Consider the following 23,178-nt stretch of genomic DNA (forward strand, 5'->3'; position numbering starts at 1 on the left):
TCTTTTGTAGTGCAAAAGCTTTTAAGTTTCATTAGATCCCATTTGTTTAGTTTTGCTTTTATTTCCAATATTCTGGGAGATGGGTCATAGAGGATCTTGCTGTGATTTATGTCGGAGAGTGTTTTGCCTATGTTCTCCTCTAGGAGTTTTATAGTTTCTGGTCTTACATTTAGATCTTTAATCCATTTTGAGTTTATTTTTGTGTATGGTGTTAGAAAGTGTTCTAGTTTCATTCTTTTGCAAGTGGTTGACCAGTTTTCCCAGCACCACTTGTTAAAGAGGTTGTCTTTTTTCCATTGTATATCCTTGCCTCCTTTGTCAAAGATAAGGTGTCCATAGGTCCGTGGATTTATCTCTGGGCTTTCTATTCTGTTCCATTGGTCTATATTTCTGTCTTTGTGCCAGTACCACACTGTCTTGATGACTGTGGCTTTGTAGTAGAGTCTGAAGTCAGGCAGGTTGATTCCTCCAGTTCCATTCTTCTTTCTCAAGATTACTTTGGCTATTCGAGGTTTTTTGTATTTCCATACAAATTGTGAAATTCTTTGGTCTAGTTCTGTGAAAAATACCGTTGGTAGCTTGATAGGGATTGCATTGAATCTATAGATTGCTTTGGGTAGAATAGCCATTTTGACAATATTGATTCTTCCAATCCATGAACACGGTATGTTTCTCCATCTGTTTGTGTCCTCTTTGATTTCTTTCATCAGTGTTTTATAGTTTTCTATGTATAGGTCTTTTGTTTCTTTAGGTAGATATACTCCTAAGTATTTTATTCTTTTTGTTGCAATGGTGAATGGTATTGCTTCCTTAATTTCTCTTTCTGTTTTTTCATTGTTAGTATATAGGAATGCAAGGGATTTCTGTGTGTTAATTTATATCCTGCAACTTTACTATATTCATTGATTAGTTCTAGTAATTTTCTGGTAGAGTCTTTAGGGTTTTCTATATAGAGGATCATGTCATCTGCAAACAGTGAGAGTTTCACTTCTTCTTTTCCTATCTGGATTCCTTTTACTTCTTTTTCTGCTCTGATTGCTGTGGCCAAAACTTCCAACACTATGTTGAACAGTAGTGGTGAGAGTGGGCACCCTTGTCTTGTTCCTGATTTCAGGGGAAATGCTTTCAATTTTTCACCATTGAGGGTGATGCTTGCTGTGGGTTTGTCATATATAGCTTTTATTATGTTGAGGTATGTTCCTTCTATTCCTGCTTTTTGGAGAGTTTTAATCATAAATGAGTGTTGAATTTTGTCAAAGGCTTTCTCTGCATCTATTGAGATAATCATATGGTTTTTATCTTTCAATTTGTTAATGTGGTGTATTACATTGATTGATTTGCGGATATTGAAGAATCCTTGCATTCCTGGGATAAAGCCTACTTGGTCGTGGTGTATGATTTTTTTAATATGTTGTTGGATTCTGTTTGCTAGAATTTTGTTAAGGATTTTTGCATCTATGTTCATCAGTGATATTGGCCTGTAGTTTTCTTTTTTTGTGGCATCTTTGTCGGGTTTTGGAATTAGGGTGATGGTGGCCTCATAGAATGAGTTTGGAAGTTTACCTTCTTCTGCAATTTTCTGGAAGAGTTTGAGTAAGGTAGGTGTTAGCTCTTCTCTAAATTTTTGGTAGAATTCAGCTGTGAAGCCATCTGGTCCTGGGCTTTTGTTTGCTGGAAGATTTTTGATTACAGTTTCGATTTCCTTGCCTGTGATGGGTCTGTTAAGATCTTCTATTTCTTCCTGGTTCAGTTTTGGAAAGTTATACTTTTCTAAGAATTTGTCCATTTCATCCAAGTTGTCCATTTTATTGGCATAGAGCTGCTGGTAGTAGTCTCTTATGATCCTTTGTATTTCAGTGTTGTCTGTTGTGATCTCTCCATTTTCATTTCTAATTTTGTTAATTTGGTTCTTCTCTCTTTGTTTCTTAATGAGTCTTGCTAATGGTTTGTCAATTTTGTTTATTTTTTCAAAAAACCAGCTTTTAGCTTTGTTGATTTTTGCTATGGTCTCTTTAGTTTCTATTGCATTTATTTCTGCCTTAATTTTTAAGATTTCTTTCCTTCTGCTAACCCTGGGGTTCTTCATTTCTTCCTTCTCTAATTGCTTTAGGTGTAGAGTTAGGTTATTTATTTGGCTTTTTTCTTGTTTCTTGATGTAAGCCTGTAATGCTATGAACCTTCCCCTTAGCACTGCTTTTACAGTGTCCCATAGGTTTTGGGTTGTTGTGTTTTCATTTTCATTCATTTCTATACATATTTTGATTTCTTTTTTGATTTCTTCTATGATTTGTTGGTTATTCAGAAGCGTGTTATTTAGCCTCCATGTGTTTGAATTTTTAACAATTTTTTTCCTGTAATTGAGACCTAATCTTACTGCACTGTGGTCAGAAAAGATGACTGGAATGATTTCAATTTTTTTGAATTTTCCAAGACTAGATTTATGGCCCAGGATGTGATCTATTCTGGAGAAGGTTCCGTGTGCACTTGAGAAAAAGGTGAAGTTGCTTGTTTTGGGGTGAAATGTCCTATAGATATCAATTAGGTCTAGCTGGTCCATTGTGTCATTTAAAGTTTGTGTTTCCTTGTTAATTTTCTGTTTAGTTGATCTATCCATAGTTGTGAGTGGGGTATTAAAGTCTCCCACTATTATTGTGTTACTATTAATTTCCTCTTTCATACTCGTTAGTGTTTGCCGTACATATTGCGGTGCTCCTATGTTGGGTGCATATATATTTATAATTGTTATATCTTCTTCTTGGATTGATCCTTTGATCATTATGTAGTGTCCTTCTTTGTCTCTTTTCACAGCTTTTATTTGAAAGTCTATTTTATCTGATATGAGTATTGCGACTCCTGCTTTCTTTTGGTCTCCATTTGCATGAAATATTTTTTTCCAGCCCTTCACTTTTAGTCTGTATGTGTCTCTTGTTTTGAGGTGGGTCTCTTGTAGACAGCATATATGGGGGTCTTGTTTTTGTATCCATTCAGCCAATCTTTGTCTTTTGGTTGGGGCATTCAACCCATTTACATTTAAGGTAATTATTGATAGGTGTGGTCCCGTTGCCATTTACTTTGTTGTTTTGGGTTCACGTTTATACAACCTTTCTGCATTTCCTGTCTAGAGAAGATCCTTTAGCATTTGTTGAAGAGCTGGTTTGGTGGTGCTGAATTCTCTCAGCTTTTGCTTATCTGTAAAGCTTTTGAGTTCTCCTTCATATCTGAATGAGATCCTTGCTGGATACAGTAATCTAGGTTGTAGGTTATTCTCTTTCATTACTTTCAGGACGTCCTGCCATTCCCTTCTGGCCTGGAGGGTTTCTATTGATAGGTCAGCTGTTATCCTTATGGGAATCCCTTTGTGTGTTATTTGTTGTTTTTCCCTTGCTGCTTTTAATATTTGTTCTTTGTGTTTGATCTTTGTTAGTTTGATTAATATGTGTCTTGGGGTGTTTCGCCTTGGGTTTATCCTGTTTGGGACTCTCTGGGTTTCTTGGACTTGAGTGGCTATTTCCTTCCCCATTTTAGGGAAGTTTTCAGCTATTATCTCCTCGAGTATTTTCTCATGGCCTTTCTTTTTGTCTTCTTCTTCTGGGACTCCTATGATTCGAATGTTGGGGCGTTTCACAGTGTCCCAGAGGTCCCTGAGGTTGTCCTCATTTCTTTTGATCCTTTTTTCTTTTTTCCTCTCTGCTTCATTTATTTCCACCATTTTATCTTCTACCTCACTTATCCTATCTTCTGCCTCCGTTATTCTACTCTTGGTTCCCTCCAAAGTGTTTTTGATCTCATTCATTGCATTGTTCATTTTTAATTGACTCTTTTTTATTTCTTCTAGGTCTTTATTAAACAATTCTTGTATCTTTTCAATCTTTGTCTCCAGGCTATTTATCTGTAACTCCATTTTGTTTTCAAGATTTTGGATCATTTTTATTATCATTATTCTAAATTCTTTTTCAGGTAGATTCCCTATCTCCTCCTCTTTTGTTTGACTTGGTGGGCATTTTTCATGTTCCTTTACCTGTTGGGTATTTCTTTGCCTTTTCATCTTGTTTAGATTGCTGTGTCTGGAGTGGGCTTTCTGTATTCTGGAGGTCTGTGGTTCCTTTTTATTGTGGAGGATTTACCCAGTGGGTGGGGTTAGACGATTGGCTTGTCAAGGTTTCCCGGTTAGGGAAGCTTGCGTCAGTGTACTGGTGCGTGGAACTTGATTTCTTCTTTTTGGAGAGCAATGGAGTGCCCAGTAATGAGTTTTGAGATGGGTCTATGTGTTAGGTGTCACCTTGGGCAGCCTGTATGTTGACATTCGGGGCTATGTTCCTGTGTTGCTGGAGAATTTGCGTGGTATGTCTTGCTCTAAAACTTACTGGCTCTTGGGTGGTGGTTGGTTTCAGTGTGGGTATGGAGGCTTTTGGACGGTCACTTATTGCTTAAAGTTCCATGTAGTCAGGAGTTTTCTGGTGTTCTCAGGTTTTGGGCTTAAGTTTCCTGCCTCTGGATTTCAGTTTTATTCTTCCTGTAGTCTCAGGACTTCTCCAACTATACAGCACTGATAATAAAACTTCTAGGTTAATGGCGAAAAGATTCTCCCCTGTTAGGGACACCCAGAGAGGTTCACAGAGTTACATGAACAGGAGAAAAGGGAGGAGGGAGATAGAGATGAGCAGGAGGAGAAAAAGGGGGACTCAAGAGGAGAGAGACAGATCTACGCAGCTGTCTGTTCCCAGAGTGTTCTCCGTATCTCAGACACCTACAAGGATTCACAGAATTGGATTGGGAAGAGAAGGGGAAAGGAGGAAATAGAGGTGTTCTGAGGTAGAAAACAGAGAGTCAAGATTGGGAGAGAATAATCTTCGGTTTAAAGATAGGGCTTCTTTTTTTTTTTTTTTTTTTGGTTAAGGTTATAGTGTAGTGAAAATGAAAATGAAGAGTAGTAGAGGAGTACTAGAGGACTTTAAAAGAAATAAGAGAAAAAGAAAATTAGAAAATAAAAGAGAAAACGGAAAGGAAAAAAAAAAAAAAAAAAAAAAAAAAAAAAAAAAAAAAAAAAAAAAAAAAAAAAAAACCAAAACAAAAAAAAATTTTTTTCCCCCTAATTAAAAAAATCGTAAAAATCTATGTAAATGAAAGTTAAGGAGTAATGGGGGAGTAATAGGGAACTTTAAAGGAAAATAAAAGAGAAAAAATAAAAAAGAAAAAAAAAATTTTTTTTTTTTTTCCTTACTTAGAAAAAAAAAAGTAAAAATATATCTAGGAGTTTCTCTGGAGCTGCTGCGGTCAGTGTGGGTTCGGCTCAGTTTCAGATAGCTCCTCGTTCCAGCTTACACTTCTCGATATCTACAGGGCCCTTCCGGTGAAGTCGGTGTTTTCTACAGGGATTTTAATCTGTTGCACCAGTCCCTTCTGAAGCGGTTCCCTTTGTTTATTTGGCTTCTGTTTGCCGGTCTCTTCAGAGCCTCATTTCCGCCCTGACGCAGGCGGGCGGAGGTGGACTCTTATTCAGTTCCGTTGCGCTGCGGGGCGGGGCTGACGCTGCGGGGAGGGGCTGACGCTGCGGGGCGGGGCTGACGCTGCGAGGAGGGGCTGGCCCTGCGGGGGCGGGCTGGCGCTGCCGGGAGGGGCTGACGCTGCTTTCTCCGTCTGCGCTGCTCAGGCTCCCGGCTGTTCTATATGGAGCGGGCCCGCGCTGCGCCAGGTTCCAGCCCTCGGGTGTTCCACAAAAGCGCGGAAGGAAAAGCTGCGCCTGCTCTCCGTGCCTTCCCCGTCAGAGCGGTCCAGGCAGCGAGGGGCTTGATGGGCGCACCATCCCCAGGTGTGGCACACTCACTCCCCTCCGCGGACCCAGTCTCAGCTTCCGCTGACGCCAGTCGGGTGCGCGCGCCTTCCGCCCTCCGCGTCCCCAGCCCCAGTCCCCGCCCGCGCCGGTCGGGTGCCTGCGCCCTGTGTCTCGCCACGACCTTCCCCTCCCCCCTGCCTCCTGCCTCCGGCGGGGCTGGGCGGGTCCGCAGCCTGCGACCTCCTCTTGGGACCTTCTCCGTCCCCTTATTCCGCGAACGGCCGGCAGTGTGTTCCGGCCGGTTAATTCTCCCTCTTTTGGTCTCCCACAGTTCAAGTTGGCACCTCACAGAAGCTCCCTCCGATTGTCCTCAGGGCCCTCAGGCCCGGACCCTAGCCCAAGCAAGGCCGCCTAAGACTCCCTTCCCGGGACGGGTCTCCGTCCTTAGCTCTTTTGTCTCACTTTTTATCTTTTATATTTTGTCCTACCTCCTTTCGAAGACAATGGTCTGCTTTTCTGGGCGCCTGATGACCTCAGCTAGCGATCAGAAGTTGTTTTGTGAGGTTTGCTCTGCATTCAGTTATTCTTTTGATGAATTTGTAGGAGAGAAAGTGGTCTCCCCGTCCTACTCCTCCGCCATCTTGGCTCCTCCCCCCTATTCCTTATCTTTAAATGCAATGACTTCATGAATTGAAAGTGAAAAGTGAAAGTCATTTCACTCGTGTCCGACTCTTTACAAGCCCAAGTCCATGGAATTCTCCAGACTATAATACTGGATTGGGTAGCCTTTCCCTTCTCCAGGGGATCTTCCCAACCCAGGGGTCGAACCCAGGTCTCCCGCATGAAGGTCTCCATGAATTGGAAGGGTGCAGAATTTACCCCCAGTTCAGTCCTGTGATGAGTGCATTCTTCCTCTGCCAGCAGACGGCAGCACCCGCAGGCCAACCACGATGCAGAATTTCTCTCTGCCTCCCTGCCTCGCTGAGAGATTGCCTCCTGCAGTCTGTGGGCTCCTCTCTCAGCCCACCTTCCTGGCTTTTTCTCGGTGCCAGATGGGCTCTGGGGCGCTTTCTGCCACCAGTCATTGCGACCATTCCAGTGTTCCAAACAAAACACTGTTTTGCCTGATGCCGGGGCCCCTGCTTTGGAGGACTGGACTTTCTCCAGCATCTCTGGACAGGGCCGTCCCTGGCGGTACAGCGGTTGGGACTCCGTGCTTCCACTGCAGGGACTGCGGGTTCAGTCCCTGGTCTGAGAAGTAAGATCCCACAGGCTGTGTGTAGTGTGGCCAAAAAAAAAAGTTTCTGGTCAGAAATGTCTCCTCTTGGCTTCTTACCACCACCTCTCATCTGAACTTAGTAAGTTTCCCTATGTATTATGGTTCAGTATTCTAGGTTTGCTGAAGATAGAGTTTACATTCTGTTATTTGCCATCCATTTTTGTTTTGAGGTGATTTCTAAGAGAAGGTAGAACTATTTTTGCTCTGCCTTTCTAGCACTGGAGAGTGAGCCAGAGTTCACTCCAGTTTCATCTAAACACTTTGAACATTTCTTGGCAAGTGCAACTGCAAATAGTTACACAAATGTATGATTTGATTTTCTCATTTTTAACAAATTGGGGCTGTAGGAAATAAATTTGGCAGGAAATTATCTGGCTCACCCTCCTATGCTAAAATTGGCTTCCAAAAATCAAATTAATGGCAGGAGCTACAATCACAAAATTGTCGAGTTGAAGATTGATCCTCAAAACCATTTTCTGATTTTAAACTTTATGAATAAGAACCAACATTGCTTAGTTCACTTTTCTAAATTAATAGGAATGTGAATTAATAGCTACAAATGGGAGATATTTATCTGCACCATATTGTGGTATAAAAACAAAGTAAACACCTAAAATTAAACTCTTAATGAAAAAAATCTAGACTGATTTTTTTTTCTTTTGGCCACACCTCAAGGCATGCACGATCTTGGTTCCCTGACCAGGGATCAAACCCAGGCCCCTTGTAGTGAAAGCATGGAGTCTTATCTGCTAGAACATCAGGGGTCCCTGACCTCCAGGATCTAATGCCTAATGATCTGAGGTGGAGCTAATATAATAATAATAGAAATAAAGTGCACAATAAATATAATGTGCTTGAATCATGAGGAGACCATCTCTGCCCCCACCCCATGCGTGGAAAAACTGTCTTCCATGAAACTGGTCCTTGGTGCCAAAAAGATTGGGCACTGCTGCCCAAATTGAATTTTATACCTTGTATTAGTTTGCTTGGGCTGCTATAACAAAACACCACATACTGGTGGCTTAAGCAACAGAAATTCGTTTTTTTATTGTCTGGGAGGCTGGAAGTCCTCGATCAGGTGTTGGCAGGTTTGCTTTCTCCTGGGGCCCCTCTGTCCTTGGTCTGCAGATGGCCACCTTCTCATCGTGTCCTCACACGGCCTTTCCTCTGGGGACGTGCACTTTTGTGTGTGTGTTTTGTGTGTGTCCACATTTCCTCCTCATAAGGACACTCATCCCGTGGGACCATGGTCCCACCCTCAGGACCTCATTTACCCTTACTTACCACTTTAAAGGCCCAGTTTCCAAATAGAGTCCCATTAGGGCATCAACTTATGAGTTGGGGGGGACACAATCCAGTCCATAACATCCTTCGCTTTATGATACAAAGTATAAGACCAGATACTGAAACCTGGATGTGAAAGAAAGAAAGAAGGAAGGGCAAAAGGGAGAGGAGGGGAAAAAAAGAAAAATGAAAATGGTTTCCAGTTCTGAATAAAAAGAATAATTACTTAGGAAATACATTCTCAATTACTTCTATCTTTCCATTTTTTAATCGATTTTGCATTTTAAAACTAGTTTGCAGTATCATACCTGTTAATTTTATGTGCTTACATCATCACTCGATAAAAACAAAGTCTAATTATACTTCTGGCAGTTGATTTTTCTGACACCTGGGCTGCCTTATTTATTTTATTCTTTTTATGGCTTTTAAGTTTGGCGCCTGGTGTAAAGGTATATTCCTCAGAGCCTATTAACATCTTCTCAGCTATGGAAACCAGCCTGCCTTTACCCAAACCTAATTTCCCTGAAATATTCTCTATATTAAATTATGCTGTCATCATCTACCTGCATCAGTTAAGGAGTAGGTTCACTTATATAGAAAAGAAAATACAAGGACAGTGTTTAAACAAGATAGAGGGTTATTTTTCTCCCACTGTGGGAAACAGCATGGGGAAAGCAGGTAGCCCCACAGTGTTATCAGGACCCAGGCATCTTCCTGCTTTCTACTATCTTAACGTCTCTTACTGTTATCAAAAATGTGGGGTCTGGCTGCTCGCCACTCCAAAGCCAATAAACAGGCCAGGTTGGTGGAAAGGGAAGTTTGCTTTATTTCAGATGCTGGCAACTGGAGGGGGTGAGGGTGGACATGTGTCCAAAGGCCGACTCCCCTCCACCGAAAATCAGTGGGACCAGAACTTTTAGGCTGAGGGAGGGTGCTACGTGCAGAAATGGCACAGTCAGCCCTGACTTGTCATCTTCAGCTTGGTCATCAGCGATCTGACCAGGGTCATCTTGGTTGTTTTAGGTAGTTAGTCTTCAGTTCCAGGGTCAGATTGTTTCCGTTTCTTTGAGGCCAGTTCTCAGAATTGTGGCAGCTTATGTCATGGGTTTGTCTGGTTGTCATGTAATTAACTTCTTCCATCTGATGGCGGTTTCAGTATTTATAAGACAGCTCACAGGATATGGCTCAGAGTATTATCTATAGCCCTTGAGAAGAAACTAAAGGTCCTTGACTATGCTTAATGTTGTTCAGTCACCTAGTCACATCTGACTCTTTGCGACCCTGTGGACTGCAACATGCCAGGCTTTCCTAGCCTTCACTGTCTCCCGGAGTTTGCTCAAGCTCATGTCTACTGAGTCAGTGATGCCATCCAACCATCTCATCCTCTGTTGCCCCCTTCTCCTCTTGCCCTCAATCTTTCCCAGCATCAGGGTCTTTTCCAGTGAGTTGGTTTTGCTGCGTCAGGTGGCCAAAGTATGGGAGCTTCAACTGCAGCAGCAGTCCTTCCAAGGAATATTCAGGGTTGATTTCCTTTAGTAATGACTGATTTGATCTCCTCACTGTCCAAGGGACTCTCAAGAGTCTTCTCCAGCACCACAGTTCAAATCCAGTAATCATATACGGATATGAGAGTTGGACCATAAAGAAGAATGAGGGCCAAAGGATTGATGCTTAATGACTACATTATTATTATTTGGTCTCCTTTGACTGTTTTCCTTTGTTTCTGCATGTTCTCATTTCTCTGATTAAACTTTTTCTTTGATTACAGTTTTCCACAGACAAAAGACAGGCAGAGGACATGGGGGGTGGCAGGGAGGGGTGCGCCGAGAACCATAAGGTCCTGCTCTGTTTCATTCATCTCTCCATTCACTGCCATTGCCCTTGTTATAAAGCCTTCATCAGGCTTGAAACAGTTATTTCCTCGATCATCTTACTTTGAGCCTCTTACCATTCTGTATTACTATCAATGAGCTTTAGAAAAACTAAATCAAACAATGCCACTCTCTAAAAACAAAGAAACCAAAAAAAAAAAACCTCTTTTGATGATTCCCTGTTGTAGATGACACCCAAAATCCTTGGTTTAAAGCACCAAGTTCTTTTCAGTCTAGTCCCCAACTGTTTTATGGATTTCATTTCCTGATATTCCCTTGCAGGATCTTGTACTCTGCATCTTGAATTTTTCACTCTTCTCTAAGTAAGCTTTGGTTTTCAGTACCTTGACAGCACTAGATGTTTCAATGTTAAACAATCCCTGCCTTTATCAGTTCTAAGTCTGTTGGGAAATAGAAACTGGAGTCAGCAGTGGATTAAAATATCAACTTTTTACTTTTTATTTTTTGGCAGAGTTGGGAGTTGTTAGAAAAGCTGAGTTGAATGTACAGCCAGACTCAGGATTCTTATTCCTCTACCCCACCCCAAGTCTGATGTTGGGACTTAAATAAGGGGGAAGTCAGATCTATGAGGGCTTTCCTAGTGACTCAGACAGTAAAGAATCTGCTTTCAATGCTGGAGACCCTGGTTCGATCCCTTGGTCGGGAAGATCCCCTTGAGACAAGAATGACTACCCACTCCTGTATTCTTGCCTGGGAAATCCCATGGACAAGAGGGGTCACAAAGAGTTGGACACAACTGATTGACTAACACTTTCCCTTTTCAGATCTACGAAGCAAACTGTAACCCCAGCTTGTCAGTTGGATTTGACTTAGTTGAATAGAACTAAAAACCCTGATATCAGAGTGACTTAAATCATAAAGAAATAGGCACTTCAGAGCTAGTATATAACTCCAGAGTGTCATGAAGGACCCGTGCTCTTAACTATATCTTCTCTTGTATGCCTAGCACTTGGTTTCCACCCTTGGGTTCACTCCATGACCCAAGATAGCTGTTGGGGCTGCAGCTGTTTCATCTACATTCCATCTACATTCCGGGCAGCAGAAAAGAGGGTTGTAAGGAGCCCTTCCGGAAGTTTCATTTACATGCCATTGGCCAGAACTTTTTACATAGTTAAATTAACACTTAACTTCAAGAGAGGCTAGGAATTAAGTCATTCCCTGAGCACCCCCAAAATAGGCACCCTCAAAACTGGTAAAAAGATGAAGAGTGGATGTTTGACAGGCAGTTAGTAGTCTGCCACAGCCATAGTGCAGTCTTGGCTTCCCACCGCCTTTGAGCTCTGAGCCTCAGGAGTGGGACTCAGGTTGGCTTACCTCATGGTGCTACAGCATGGGAGAGGATGAGCCCGAGGAGAGCCGGAAAGGGCCCAAGGTTACGTTCCCAGGGCTCTTTTCCAGAGCTGGGCCAACTGGGTAAATCGATGCTCATCCTCTGGGGAGGAGTAAGTACAGATGGTCAGAGGGGCCAGAAGGTCCCTGGACTGCTGCTCACGCCTTGAGAGTGAAGCAGGCCCCCACTGGTGGAGCATAAGGCCAGGAAGCGAGGTGTACCACGAGGGCACCTCTTCAGTCCTCCTGCTCAGCTTCCCCTGTGCTTCCACTGGTGGATGCCCGCTTAGCCCCTTAGGTCCCAGCTCGTATGTTGCCATTCCATTGGCACCCTTCATGACCTGCTTTCTGAGCCCCAGACAGATCTCTGTTCTTTTCTATCAGTGTGTTCAGATGGAAAGGGTACCACTTCTCACATGCTAACAGAACTCTCACTTTCCATCTCTGCCTGTTTCTCTTCCTCTTTCTCCCAAAGCTATACTAAACTGTGGATTTTTCTGAGGACAGGAATCTGGTTTTATTATCTTTGCATCTCAGCTCCTCCTGCAGTACCTGACAAGCCTTAGAGGTGCTGGCGCATGCACGCAGGCTAAATCACTTCAGTCGTGTCCAACTCTTTGCAACCTCATGGACCGTAGCCCGCCAAGCTCCTCCTTCCTTGGGATTCTCCAGGCAAGAATACTGGAGTGGGTTGCCATGTCCTCCTCCGGGGGATCTTCCTGACCCAGGGATCGAACCCACGTCTCTTATGTCTCCTGCGTTAGCAGGCGAGTTCTTTACCCCTACTGCTACCTGGGAAGCCCCTGGAATATTCACTAAATCAGACATGCTGATTTCCTTCTTTCCCTGTTTTATAATGAGACTGAGATCTTGACAAATTGAGTTGCTTAGTAAATAATAAAAGTAATGGACATTAAATGAGGTTTCATTAAAACCTCATTGTGTTCCAGGCATGTCTGTGAGTGTTTATGTGTATTATTCTCCTTAATTTTCATATCAACCTGGTGAAGCATGTGTCACTATCTGTATTTTACATGGAGGTGAATTGGCCAGGACTGCAGAGCAAGCAAGTGGCAAAGCTGGGATCTGAACCTGGGTTTTGCTTACTTCATTCTCTGTGCTAGCATAGCACGGACCAGACCAGGTCTTCTAAGTTTATACCTAAGCCCCATATATTTGCATTGTATATCCCCTTTTCATGCCCTGCTCTGTTGTAACATGATAATTCTTTAATAGTACTTCTTAAGACAAGTCTTCCTTGATATAAACAGGCATGCCTTTTTGTGGGGACGGGGCATTTTCCTAGTAATGATGCTTCATATCTGCTCAAGCCCATCCTTACAGTCCTGCTCAGGTCACCAAGAACTACTTACATCAGTTGGAGGAAAAATCAGAAAGTTAACCTGCTCAGTTTAAAACATGTTGGAATTTCCCTTGGGAACTGAATGGTCTATGGGTTAATGCCTTTCAGAAAAGGATGCCCCTGGGAGAACACCACCATTTAGCATTCTGCTCTTAGCAAATTTAAAGCCTTTAGGGGAAGTGAGGTGTGGACTTACTTCCCCTAACTCTTTTTAAGAGATGTCACGTATTTGGGTGTTGGTTTATTTGCTTCAGAAGATGGATAGCCTGTCAGAGGGAGCCAGGTGAAATGTAGTGTTGCCCCATCACTCCCCTTTAAGAAGAGACTCAAGGGTTCCCAGTAATTCAACACTTTGGACAGAAAACTGAACATTCATCATGCAAAACTTCTCCCCAGATGTCTAGCCACACTTGCAGTTACCCAAGAAAGAAAATGAGATATGGGACTGTAAATATATACTGTAAATAATAAGCTGAGGACTTCTGACGCTTGGTTTCCTAAAACAGGAGGTGCGTCCGGTATTTCCATGTTGCGACTGTATGGTGGAGGGCAAATCCTCTTGATCAGAAAGCATTGTCCTTGGACCGCCTTCTTTCTCTGAGCTCTAATAGTAAGGATAGCATTATAGTACTAAACAAGTGGAGGGAAAGTGAATGCGGAAGATGAAGCAAAGGAATGGCGTGGAGATAGTCATCTTGTGTTGTTGGGTCATTTAAATGAATGTGAAATTGTGGCTCTAGGCCTGTTTGCTAGATGCTATGCTTTAACCACAGTAAGAAATAACTATTATATTGCAACCCAGTACACACGTGTGGGCTTCCCAGGCGGCTCAGTGGTAAAGATCCCACCTGCCAGCGCAGGAAACACAGGGGCCACGAGTTCAATCCCTGGGTCGGGAAGATCCCCTGGAGCAGGAGACGACAACCCACTCCAGTATTCTTTTCTGGAAGATCCCATGGACAGAGGAGCCTGACAGGCTACAGTCCATGGGGTCACAAAGAGTCAAACCTGACTTAGCGACTGAACGCAGAGCACGCACGTAAGCAAACACGCACGCAATGAGTCACAGCCTGATGTGACGTCTGAAGTCACGTGTGGTGGGTCCAGCACTAACGCTAGACTCAGACCGGCCAGTCAGCGCCTGCTCTCCCATTGGAAGCCCCCCTGAAAAGCTTTGAAACACTGCAGACCCTACCTCACGCTTATAGGTTGTCATCCTAACTTTTCCCTCCCCAAATTATGATACTTACAAAAAAAAAAACGTAATTTCTAGTCTGTGGTAAATACACTCTAAATATATTCTTGTCAAAATATGAAGCCACAGATGTAGCTCAGATTTGTGGGAAATGGTCTATTATATAACCTGATTGTCAAAGCCGTTCCTCACTTTCTCATCAAGCTAATCAGACTTAACTCCCTGTCAGAAAGGAAGTCAGTCTTTGTTTTGCTGGTCAAATAAACGTCAAAATGTGCGCACCTCCTCACCCTGACAACTGTCCTTCTGAACTCTGAGATGCAGGGAGATAGATAGATGAGAGGGGTTAAAAGCTTTGCACTGAGTCGGTGCCTGGTTGAAATAAGGCTCCGCTCGAAGACCTTCCCTCAGGACCGAGCCTTTCCGTAAGTATCTATCCCTCAACTGATGGCTGGGAGCTTTTATATCCCAGGGTCAAGCTCGTTCAAAGATTTGATATGGATGAGAAATATGCCTTTCATTTGTAAAGGGGCAGGAAAACAATTGTGAATTGGGAAGTGAAAAGGGAGCCTTGACTGATCTTAGACATCCCCCATCTCCCCCTGGAGCTTTCTCAGCGAGGTCGTTTTAGGAAGACCTTCCTATGGAATGGGAGGATCTGACTCTCCTAAAATTAGGACTGGAACCCCCAGGAAGGTTTGCAAGTACCAACTAGGTCCTCAAATGAAAATAATAACAGTACCTACCTTCAGAGATAATTGTGCAGAATCAATAAGGTGATACAAATAAAGGAGTTTTAATCATTTTATTTATTTATTTATTTATTTATTTATTTATTTATTTATTTTTGGCTGTGCCGAGGCTTCACCGCTGTGCAGACTTTTCTCTAGTTGTGGCAAAATAGGGGCTACACTCTAGCTGCGGCGTACAGGCTTCTCACTGTGGTAGCTTCTCTTGTTGCCGAGCATGGGCTCTAGGGCAAAGCACAGTAGTTATGGCGCACAAGATCAGTTGCACCATGGCATGTGGGATCTTCCCAGATCAGGGATCGAACCTATGTCTCCTGCATTGGCAGGCGGATTCTTGACCACTGAGCCAGCAGGGAAGCCCCAAGTAAAGGACTTGATGAAGCTCTGGGTGCATAGTTAACGCCTGCTCTGGGCTTACTATCATCGCTGTTTCTGTAGTCAATTGACCCCTCTACTCACTAACAATGCGGATGAAGTGATCCTCAGGCCCATGCCTACATCTGTGGGCCCCAGCCAGTTTTTCTGTGCTCCGTCCACACCCTGCAACCAGCACCCCTTGGCGACTCCTTGGACCTAGAACCCACCTCTGGTGGCAGATTCCACTCCCAGAAGGACGGGCTTGGGTAAGAAGCCCTCTTGGACCCTGCAGGTGGACACAGGATATCTGGGCAGGCAAGTCAGGGTTCTGACCTTCTGGAACTTGCTCTGGAAAGGGTTGGATACAGGTTTTGGGGTATCCCCCCCTCCTAGCAGATTTCTCAGCTGGACAAGGGAGGGCAAGAGCCCTCCTGCTTGGAGGCCCCTCCTGCTTGGGTCTTACCTCAGGGTTTTTATGAGAATCAATTGGTATAATAGACATGAGTGTGTCTTTAATGTAGGAATTAAGTGTTGTCTTGATGGCCTTAATGACCCCAAATACAGTTAGTCAGACCCCTTGAATAAACAAATGGAAACTACAGAAAAAAGACAAGTGACTAGAACAGAATATAATGAATGCCTTCTTTTTGTTCCAGGCACTGGCTTTCAGGCCTCAGGCTACAACTTCAACACCTATGACTGGAGAAGTCCTAAACAAAGAGGCAGTCTGTCCCCAGTCACAAAGCCCCGAAGCCAGACTTACCCGGATGTGGGACTAAGTAACGAAGAGTGGGACCGGTCCACCGTCAGTGGGTAAGGTTTTCACCAACTGCCGCCCTGTCCAACTGCTTCCGGGTCATTTGGGCCGGATGTGAACTTCTGTACTTCCTGTGGCACCTACTGCTCACGTTGGAAGGATTCATGAAGCCGCTATCACCGTCCATGCTGGCCCCATGGCCGATTCAAAGACTTGAGCCTGCTCAGCAGGAGTCTGGGCTCTGCCACCCTAAAGTTTCCCCAAATGAGAACAACAGTAGCGCATGGGGAAGATCTGCTCCTATAAACCATGTCCTCACTGTGACCGGTTCCCTCTCCTTTCGTTTAGAAGGTGGTTTCACACTGTGTGTGTGTGTGTTTGTGTATGTTAGTCGCTCAGTCATATCCGACTCTTCGCGACCCCATGGACTGTAGCCCGCCAGGCTCTTCTGTCCATGGGGTTCTCCAGGCAAGAATACTGGAGTGGGTTGCCATTTCCTTCTCCAGGGGATCTTCCCGACCCAGGGATCAAACTCGGATCTCCCGCATTGCAGGCAGATTCTTTACCATCTGAGCCACCACAGAAGCCCAGTTTCACAATAAATTACATGAAAAAAAATTTTTTAAACTGAGGATTCAATATTTTTAACTGAGAGTCTATTTTAGCAGTATGCTCCTTACCAAAATATTTTAAGGAAACTCATAAATCTGATAGCATTTAAACTGATCTAATCATAATGTTTAATAAATAATTAAATGTTAATAATTAATAACCAAGAATTAATGTTTAATAAATAACTAAACATCATTTAATACTGATGTTTATAATGAATGGGGAAAACATGTTTTTCTCTCTCAAGGAAAAGTTTGATTTCTCGTTCCTTTCAGATAGAGTAGCTGAAAGATATCCCTACCGGTGCCATGCTGACGTAGGTCACTCAGCAGTATCTGTGAATTCAGTTAGTAAGACCATGGTCCTTCCAGTCTTTGAGACATTTTGAATTTCCTGTTACAGTGTCTTTCTGTTAGAACTGGCCTGACTTGGAGGCCACAACTGAAAGAAAGCCAGATCCAAAATGAATCTCTATTTTGTGTGTGAGATGAAGGGGAGGGAGATTCTGGATCCAAATATATATACATACATACATATATATAGATAGATATATAGATATGTATATATATATAGGCTTCCCAGGTGGTGCTAGTGGTAAAGAACCCACCTGCCAATGCAGGAGACATAAGAGACGAGGGTTCGATCCCTGGGTCAGGAAGATCCCCTGGAGGAGGGTATGGCCACCCACTCTGGTATTCGTGCCTGGAGAATCCCATGGACAGAGGAGCCTGGCAGTCTACAGCCCATGGGTTTGCAAAGAGTTGGACATAACTGAAGCGATTTAGCATAGCATGACATACATGTGTGCGCACACACACATATATGTATGTATTTGGGCTTCCCAAATGGCGCAGTGGTAAAGAATCTGCCTGCAGGAGATTCAGGTTCAATTCCTGGGGTTGGGAAGATCCCCTGGAAAAGAAAATGGCAACCCACTCCAGTATTCTTGCCTGGAGAGTCCCATGGTCAGAGGAGCCTGGCAGGCTACAGTCCATAGGATTGCAAAGAGTTGGATATGACGGAGTGACTGAACACACACACATGTATATAAATATGTATACACATATGTATCTGGCAAGTTCTTAACCAGCACTGTGCTTTTGGACAGCAGCTTCACAGGGCCTCCCGACAGTACCGAGGCTGAGCAAGAGGAGAACTTCTGGTCCCAAGCGCTGGAGGATCTGGAAACCTGTGGACAGTCCGGGATTCTGAGAGAACTCGAGGTAGCCTTGGTCCTGCCACTTACTCTCCTTGTTTCTACATTCATTTTTTTTGGTCCTTTTGAGTTGGCATTGGTCACACCAGTTCATTTAAAAGCTTTAACCCCTTTCCACAGGAGAAAGCTGACAGGCGTGTGTCTTTGAGAAACATGAATCTCTTGGTAGCTACCCTTTCTGTTTATATTTTTGCTTGTGAAGCTGCCTTCCCTGCCCCCTTGCCTTTCGGACAGTGATTTGATTTTATCCAATGCAGTTACAAGTATTTTTTTCCCCATTTCTGCCCCCACCCTGAGCTTACTGACCTGTGGCTTCTCTGCCATTGCTCCTTGCTAACCCCGACTATCCCTGTTTGCCACTGGATCGCTCAGGCGAGCTGTCTCAGCAGTGGCGTCTGTCATTCTCTGATTTGCTTTAGAAAGGTTTCTTTGGCATGTTTTCATTTGTACCTGGTAGAGACGTTAATTTGATCGTGAAGAGGAACATAAGAGGAAATTTGATCTTACTTCATTTTGCCCTTAAAGTAGATGACAATGCAGCTGGTAAAAAAAAGGCCAGTCTGTTTGATCAGCAGCCAAAATATTACAGAGTACATTGCTGTTAATTGCAAATCCTGCTTCTGTGCTAACTTAGTGTGAATTCAAGGACTTGCAGAGAGATGGAGTATAATAGCAGAACTCCTGGTGAGTTCTTTAATCAAAGCCGTAAATTTGCTGACAGTATTCACACTTTGGTCTGGGAAGTCCTGGACTGTTTCCTTTTATGTTCTTTTAAATTTTCTGAGCTGTAAAAAAGAAAGTGGCAAAAGTCTCATTTTTATTTTGATGTCGTATGAGGTCCCCAAGTCACCATAAGGAATGTGAATGGCCTAACTGGGTGGAACTCTTGCAGTTCTAAAATGATGACTCATCTTTATATTATTTTGCTTCTCAGTTGCATGTGTGGATATTTTATGTGACTCCAATGTTTGTGAATCTGCAAAGAGAATTATAAAGAAAAATATTAGTTTGAATTCGTAAACATCATGGTATTACCTGGCATGAATTTCAACTTCAGAGCACAGTTAAAGGACCTGGAGATGGATAATCCTACAAAATGTAAATAAATTAAGATGTTAGCAATTGATTCGTTTTCATGCAACTTTCAAAAAATATAGAATGCTTAAGTATCAGGTAGCTTATTTAAACTTTTACCACTTCCTGTATGGAGAATGATCAGCATTGTACCAAATTGAATAAAGATCTCAGTTAACAATTTTTTAACATAGTGCTGCTTTTAAAAGCATGTTTTGGCTCATATGCCTTTTGCATTTTTCATTTTGAAATCTCATTTGAAGAAGCCATTTTTCTTCTAATAGCTTCTTCTACATTAGGTATTAACAAAGTGAAGATGATGTAAAAAGTAATACAGTGAGGTTGTGTTTTCACCCAGAAATTGAGTTACCTGGTGAAAACAACATCCATCAGTATAGAAATTATGTTGCAACAGCCAATAGATTTTTTCTAACATCACTTCAGGCAGGTGTGGCCCTTGAAATTATATATCCAGGGGAAAAAAATGGGTTGAATTAATAGTCAAAGAGAAAAAAATTTTTCAACCGGAAAGAATGATTGACAAATCCATAAGTTAGAGTCTTATTCACACTTTTAGCAGAAGGAATATCCACTTATTAGTTTACATGAACTCTGATTCCTTGATTGCAAGTGCTACTATGCAAAAAATATTATTGGAGCTAGGTTCCTGCATATGAAATTTATATCTAGCATTAAAAGTTAAAGCACACTCTAAATGTAACAAGTGTAGAAGATTAGCTAAGATAAAAAATGATTACAATTGAAATGAAAATGAAAATTATACTAGTCATTTTCCCCATTGCTAGCAATAATTTAGTTTCAGCTTTAGTGCTGAAAAATGTGCAATTTTAACAAGAGAGAAATTCAAACTAAGATTTTAGACAAGTTACTTAATCTCTTTTACCAGTTATTTCTTCTTTAAAATACAGGGATTATAATGACTAATGCTTACATGACACAACACGGCACATGGCATTTAAATGTTCAATAGAAATTATTTTTGTGCTACTTCTTTGAGTAATGAATACTGCCTTAACTCTTTTTTCCTTAGTATAACATAAGAAGAAGGTTTAAATAAATGTCAAATAGAGAACTTTTGGACAGACTCCTTCTAAGCTGTATGCATATCAGTTATCTCACTGATAATTTTGAAAATGTATAAATTACAAATTGTGCAAAATGAAAATCGGTGGTACATACTCGTGAAGCAAAAACAAGTCTTAAGAAACTTTAAATAATTACTTTTTTTTTTAGTTTTGTATTTGTGTTTTAATTTTAATATTCCTGCAGGGATGTCACTAATTCAATTGATATTCACTTTAAACAAAGCAATCAATTCATCCTTTGAAAATTTGATCTGAAGACCCTTTGATACTATGTCATTGCTTCCATCAGAACCATTTCTAGATCAGATTATAACTTCTGTTATGGCTAAGGCTTATCAAAGTAGAACAGTTGTCTCCGCTGTAGTGATTATTTGACTTCCAATGTGCTTCCTGCCAGTCTAGTGAAAAATGAGTATAAAAAATAAATGTTAACAAAGCAAATAACTAGTCTAAGTAGGTAAAAACAATAGGTGGATGCTCACCACAGCAAGAAAATAATCGTTGAATGCCTTCAGTAACAGCAGATTAAACAAAGAATGATATATGTGAGTTAAGTACCATAAAATAAAAGGATGTCCCATGTTACCAACAAGCTAGTAATAAAAAGGTTTCAATTAAAGGAGATTTATCTGAAATTAACCATAATATGGATAATTCACACTGGATAAATAATAAGCTTTTTTTTTATTTACTAAAAAAGCCAATTTTAAATGTTTCAACTTCATACTTGACTGAGAATCAATATAGCCTAGTAGGCAAGAATAAGGGTTTTGGAGACATTGCTAGGGTTACAATCCCAGACTCTCGGGCAAGTTGCTTCATTGATCCAGGCATCCCCTTCCTGAGTGAAATGAGGAGGTATGATAAGTATAATACTTTATCATATAGAGTTATTGTAAGTATTTAATGGTATTGTACATATACACACACATATATGGTACTTAGCACATATTAACACTCTAACTTCTTTTTTTCAAAATTATCAGTAAGATAACTGATGTAGTCAAGATATTGGTAAGTTCACTTATTTTGTTTCTTTTCTACATACCTGTGTGCCAATACTTGGCTGTCATTTAGAAATCTTGTTAGTGGCATGTATATAACTGAACATCAGGTGAAGCTTGGAATTATAAAATCCTAGTGAGGTAACAAATAAAAACTCTACTCACTTTACAGTGTTCCCTCCTAATCAATAATTTTAGATGGTGCACTTGGCTCATTTACTACCTATGGGACCTTGGGTAGGTCAGTCTCTTTGTGCCTTAAATTCCTCTCCTGTAAATTAGGAGGAATAACAGTACTTAACTCATAAAGTTGTTAAATGTGTGCATACATTCAAAGGACTCACATTACACTTCTATTACCTTTAGCATCAGTATCAATATAAACCATTAGATCATGTTGTAGCCAGTCATATGGCATGTGGTTTATTTTCGGGAAGATTCACTGATGCTGGTATACCATTGTATAACCGTTATAGGGAAGAATACAGAGCTGGCTACAGGCATATTTGCAGAATTTTAGCATCCTTCAACCATGAGAAATGAACATTCCCAACATGATATTGGTTTCAAATGCTTTTTTTTGTTCCACTTCTGAGACTCAGTCATTTTTGAGAGCTAATCTTGCCATTTGTTGTGTATTATACAGGGACACTATATTGGAAACAGAACACTTCTCAATTCACTGGTAAAAGTCAAGTCCCCTTGCTTTTGAGCAAAGGGTTGATTCCAGTAGCACGTTATGTGATTATTCCTTAACCTCTGTGAGGATCTTACACATAGGCCATTTCTAAGAAACAATGACCTACACCAAGTTATGTGGAGAACCTAACTCATCTACTGACTTCTCGGGCTGGCCACGTGGCCAAAGGGAAGACAGTACACCAAGCTCGGCAGGCAACATTCAGCAGGAGCCCTCGCTTTTGTATCAGGAGCCTCATTTCAGCCTGTTGTTACCTGCAGGTGGGGCTGGAGGCACCATTGCCAATAGGGGCTGCCTGATCTCCAGTAAGTTCTTAGTTCACTTCTGTGAGATATATGGAAGGTTGCCTGATAAATCCCATCTTTAGAGCCCACTCAGTGGAAAGTTTCTGCTTAAAAATGTGGTTTGCAGTAAGCAGATGTTACAGCTCTTCAGCGTGCCTCCAAACTGCCAGGGGTGGTATTTGATTAAATAAACTCAATGGCTTAAGTACTTAAATTGGATTTGTTATGTGCATTGTAAATGTCACTTGCGAAGCATTTTCCCAGACTTTCCTGGTGCAGTCAGTACCTCCATTCTCCAGCCTTTGGCTATGCCCCGAAGAGACTGTATCTTGACTGAGCAGAAGGAGAAATGTGCTTCATGCTGAGCAGCCAAACCTTCCCCTTAGTCGATGGCTTAATTGTTTCTGAAAATTGTCACTGCCGCAGGCAACGATCATGTCGGGGAGCACGATGAGTTTGAATCACGAGGCCCCTTCATCTCGCAGTCAGCTGGGGCGACAGGCCAGCTTCCAGGAACGGAGCAGCTCCCGGCCACACTATAGCCAGACCACTCGCAGCAACACTCTGCCCTCGGATGTGGGCAGGAAATCTGTCACCCTGAGAAAAATGAAGCAGGAAATAAAGGAGATCATGTCCCCAACTCCTGTGGAGCTGCACAAGGTCAGGCAACTCTCTTCTCTTCCCTTGGGGGTCATGTTTCACAGCCATTCTGCTCAGCATGAGTGCCCTGACGTGAGCGAGATCATGACATCCTGCTGTGGGCTCAGCCGAGGAGAGGAGCCAGAGCTTAAGGGCAGATCATCAGAGACCGATGGTTCTCAAAACATGATCTTTTAAGAGGTGATCTCATAAAACAGGGAACATTGGCTTTCAAGTAGTGACTTCATCACAAATGTATTTATGGCCAAAATCTTCCTGCAGAAGCTTGAGGTTCTAGTGTCAAGTGGAGCTTGATCTGTTATTTCAACTTGATTGGAAGGGGAAAAGATTTTCTAAATGCCGTACACTCCTAGCTGCGCTGGAAAGGGGTTTCCGGGGTGATGTTGGAAGGATTAGTCATCAATTACAGACTTCTCAGTAGATGGTTATGTTATTAAGGAAGTGTAAACTTCTCTTTAAGACGTAATTTAGATGTCCTTGGTTAGGACAAGATAAGGCCTAGTTATGTTTCATCTCTGCTAAGGTGTTGCCTCACTTTGCTTCA

At 42.2% G+C, this 23,178-nt stretch overlaps 1 protein-coding gene across 7 annotated transcripts in view; it reads left to right on the forward strand.

The window, feature by feature from the left end:
• GRIP1 (glutamate receptor interacting protein 1) overlaps window positions 1-23,178 on the forward strand; it is a 735,313-nt gene that overhangs the window by 684,671 nt on the left and 27,464 nt on the right. For 4 of the 7 annotated variants that reach the window (XM_043887884.1, XM_043887918.1, XM_043887924.1 and 1 more), the window contains 3 exons: window positions 15,878-16,034; window positions 17,702-17,813; window positions 22,401-22,634. In XM_043887884.1, the coding sequence (XP_043743819.1) occupies window positions 15,878-16,034; window positions 17,702-17,813; window positions 22,401-22,634 (503 nt within the window). Of the gene's footprint in view, window positions 1-15,877; window positions 16,035-17,701; window positions 17,814-17,926; window positions 17,972-22,400; window positions 22,635-23,178 lie in introns of all 7 variants that reach the window. The other 3 variants (XM_043887901.1, XM_043887874.1, XM_043887910.1) reach the window with 1 other exon arrangement.

The sequence above is a fragment of the Cervus elaphus genome, chromosome 3 (assembly GCF_910594005.1).
Source record: "Cervus elaphus chromosome 3, mCerEla1.1, whole genome shotgun sequence".
In the NCBI taxonomy this organism is placed as follows: Eukaryota; Metazoa; Chordata; class Mammalia; order Artiodactyla; family Cervidae; genus Cervus; species Cervus elaphus.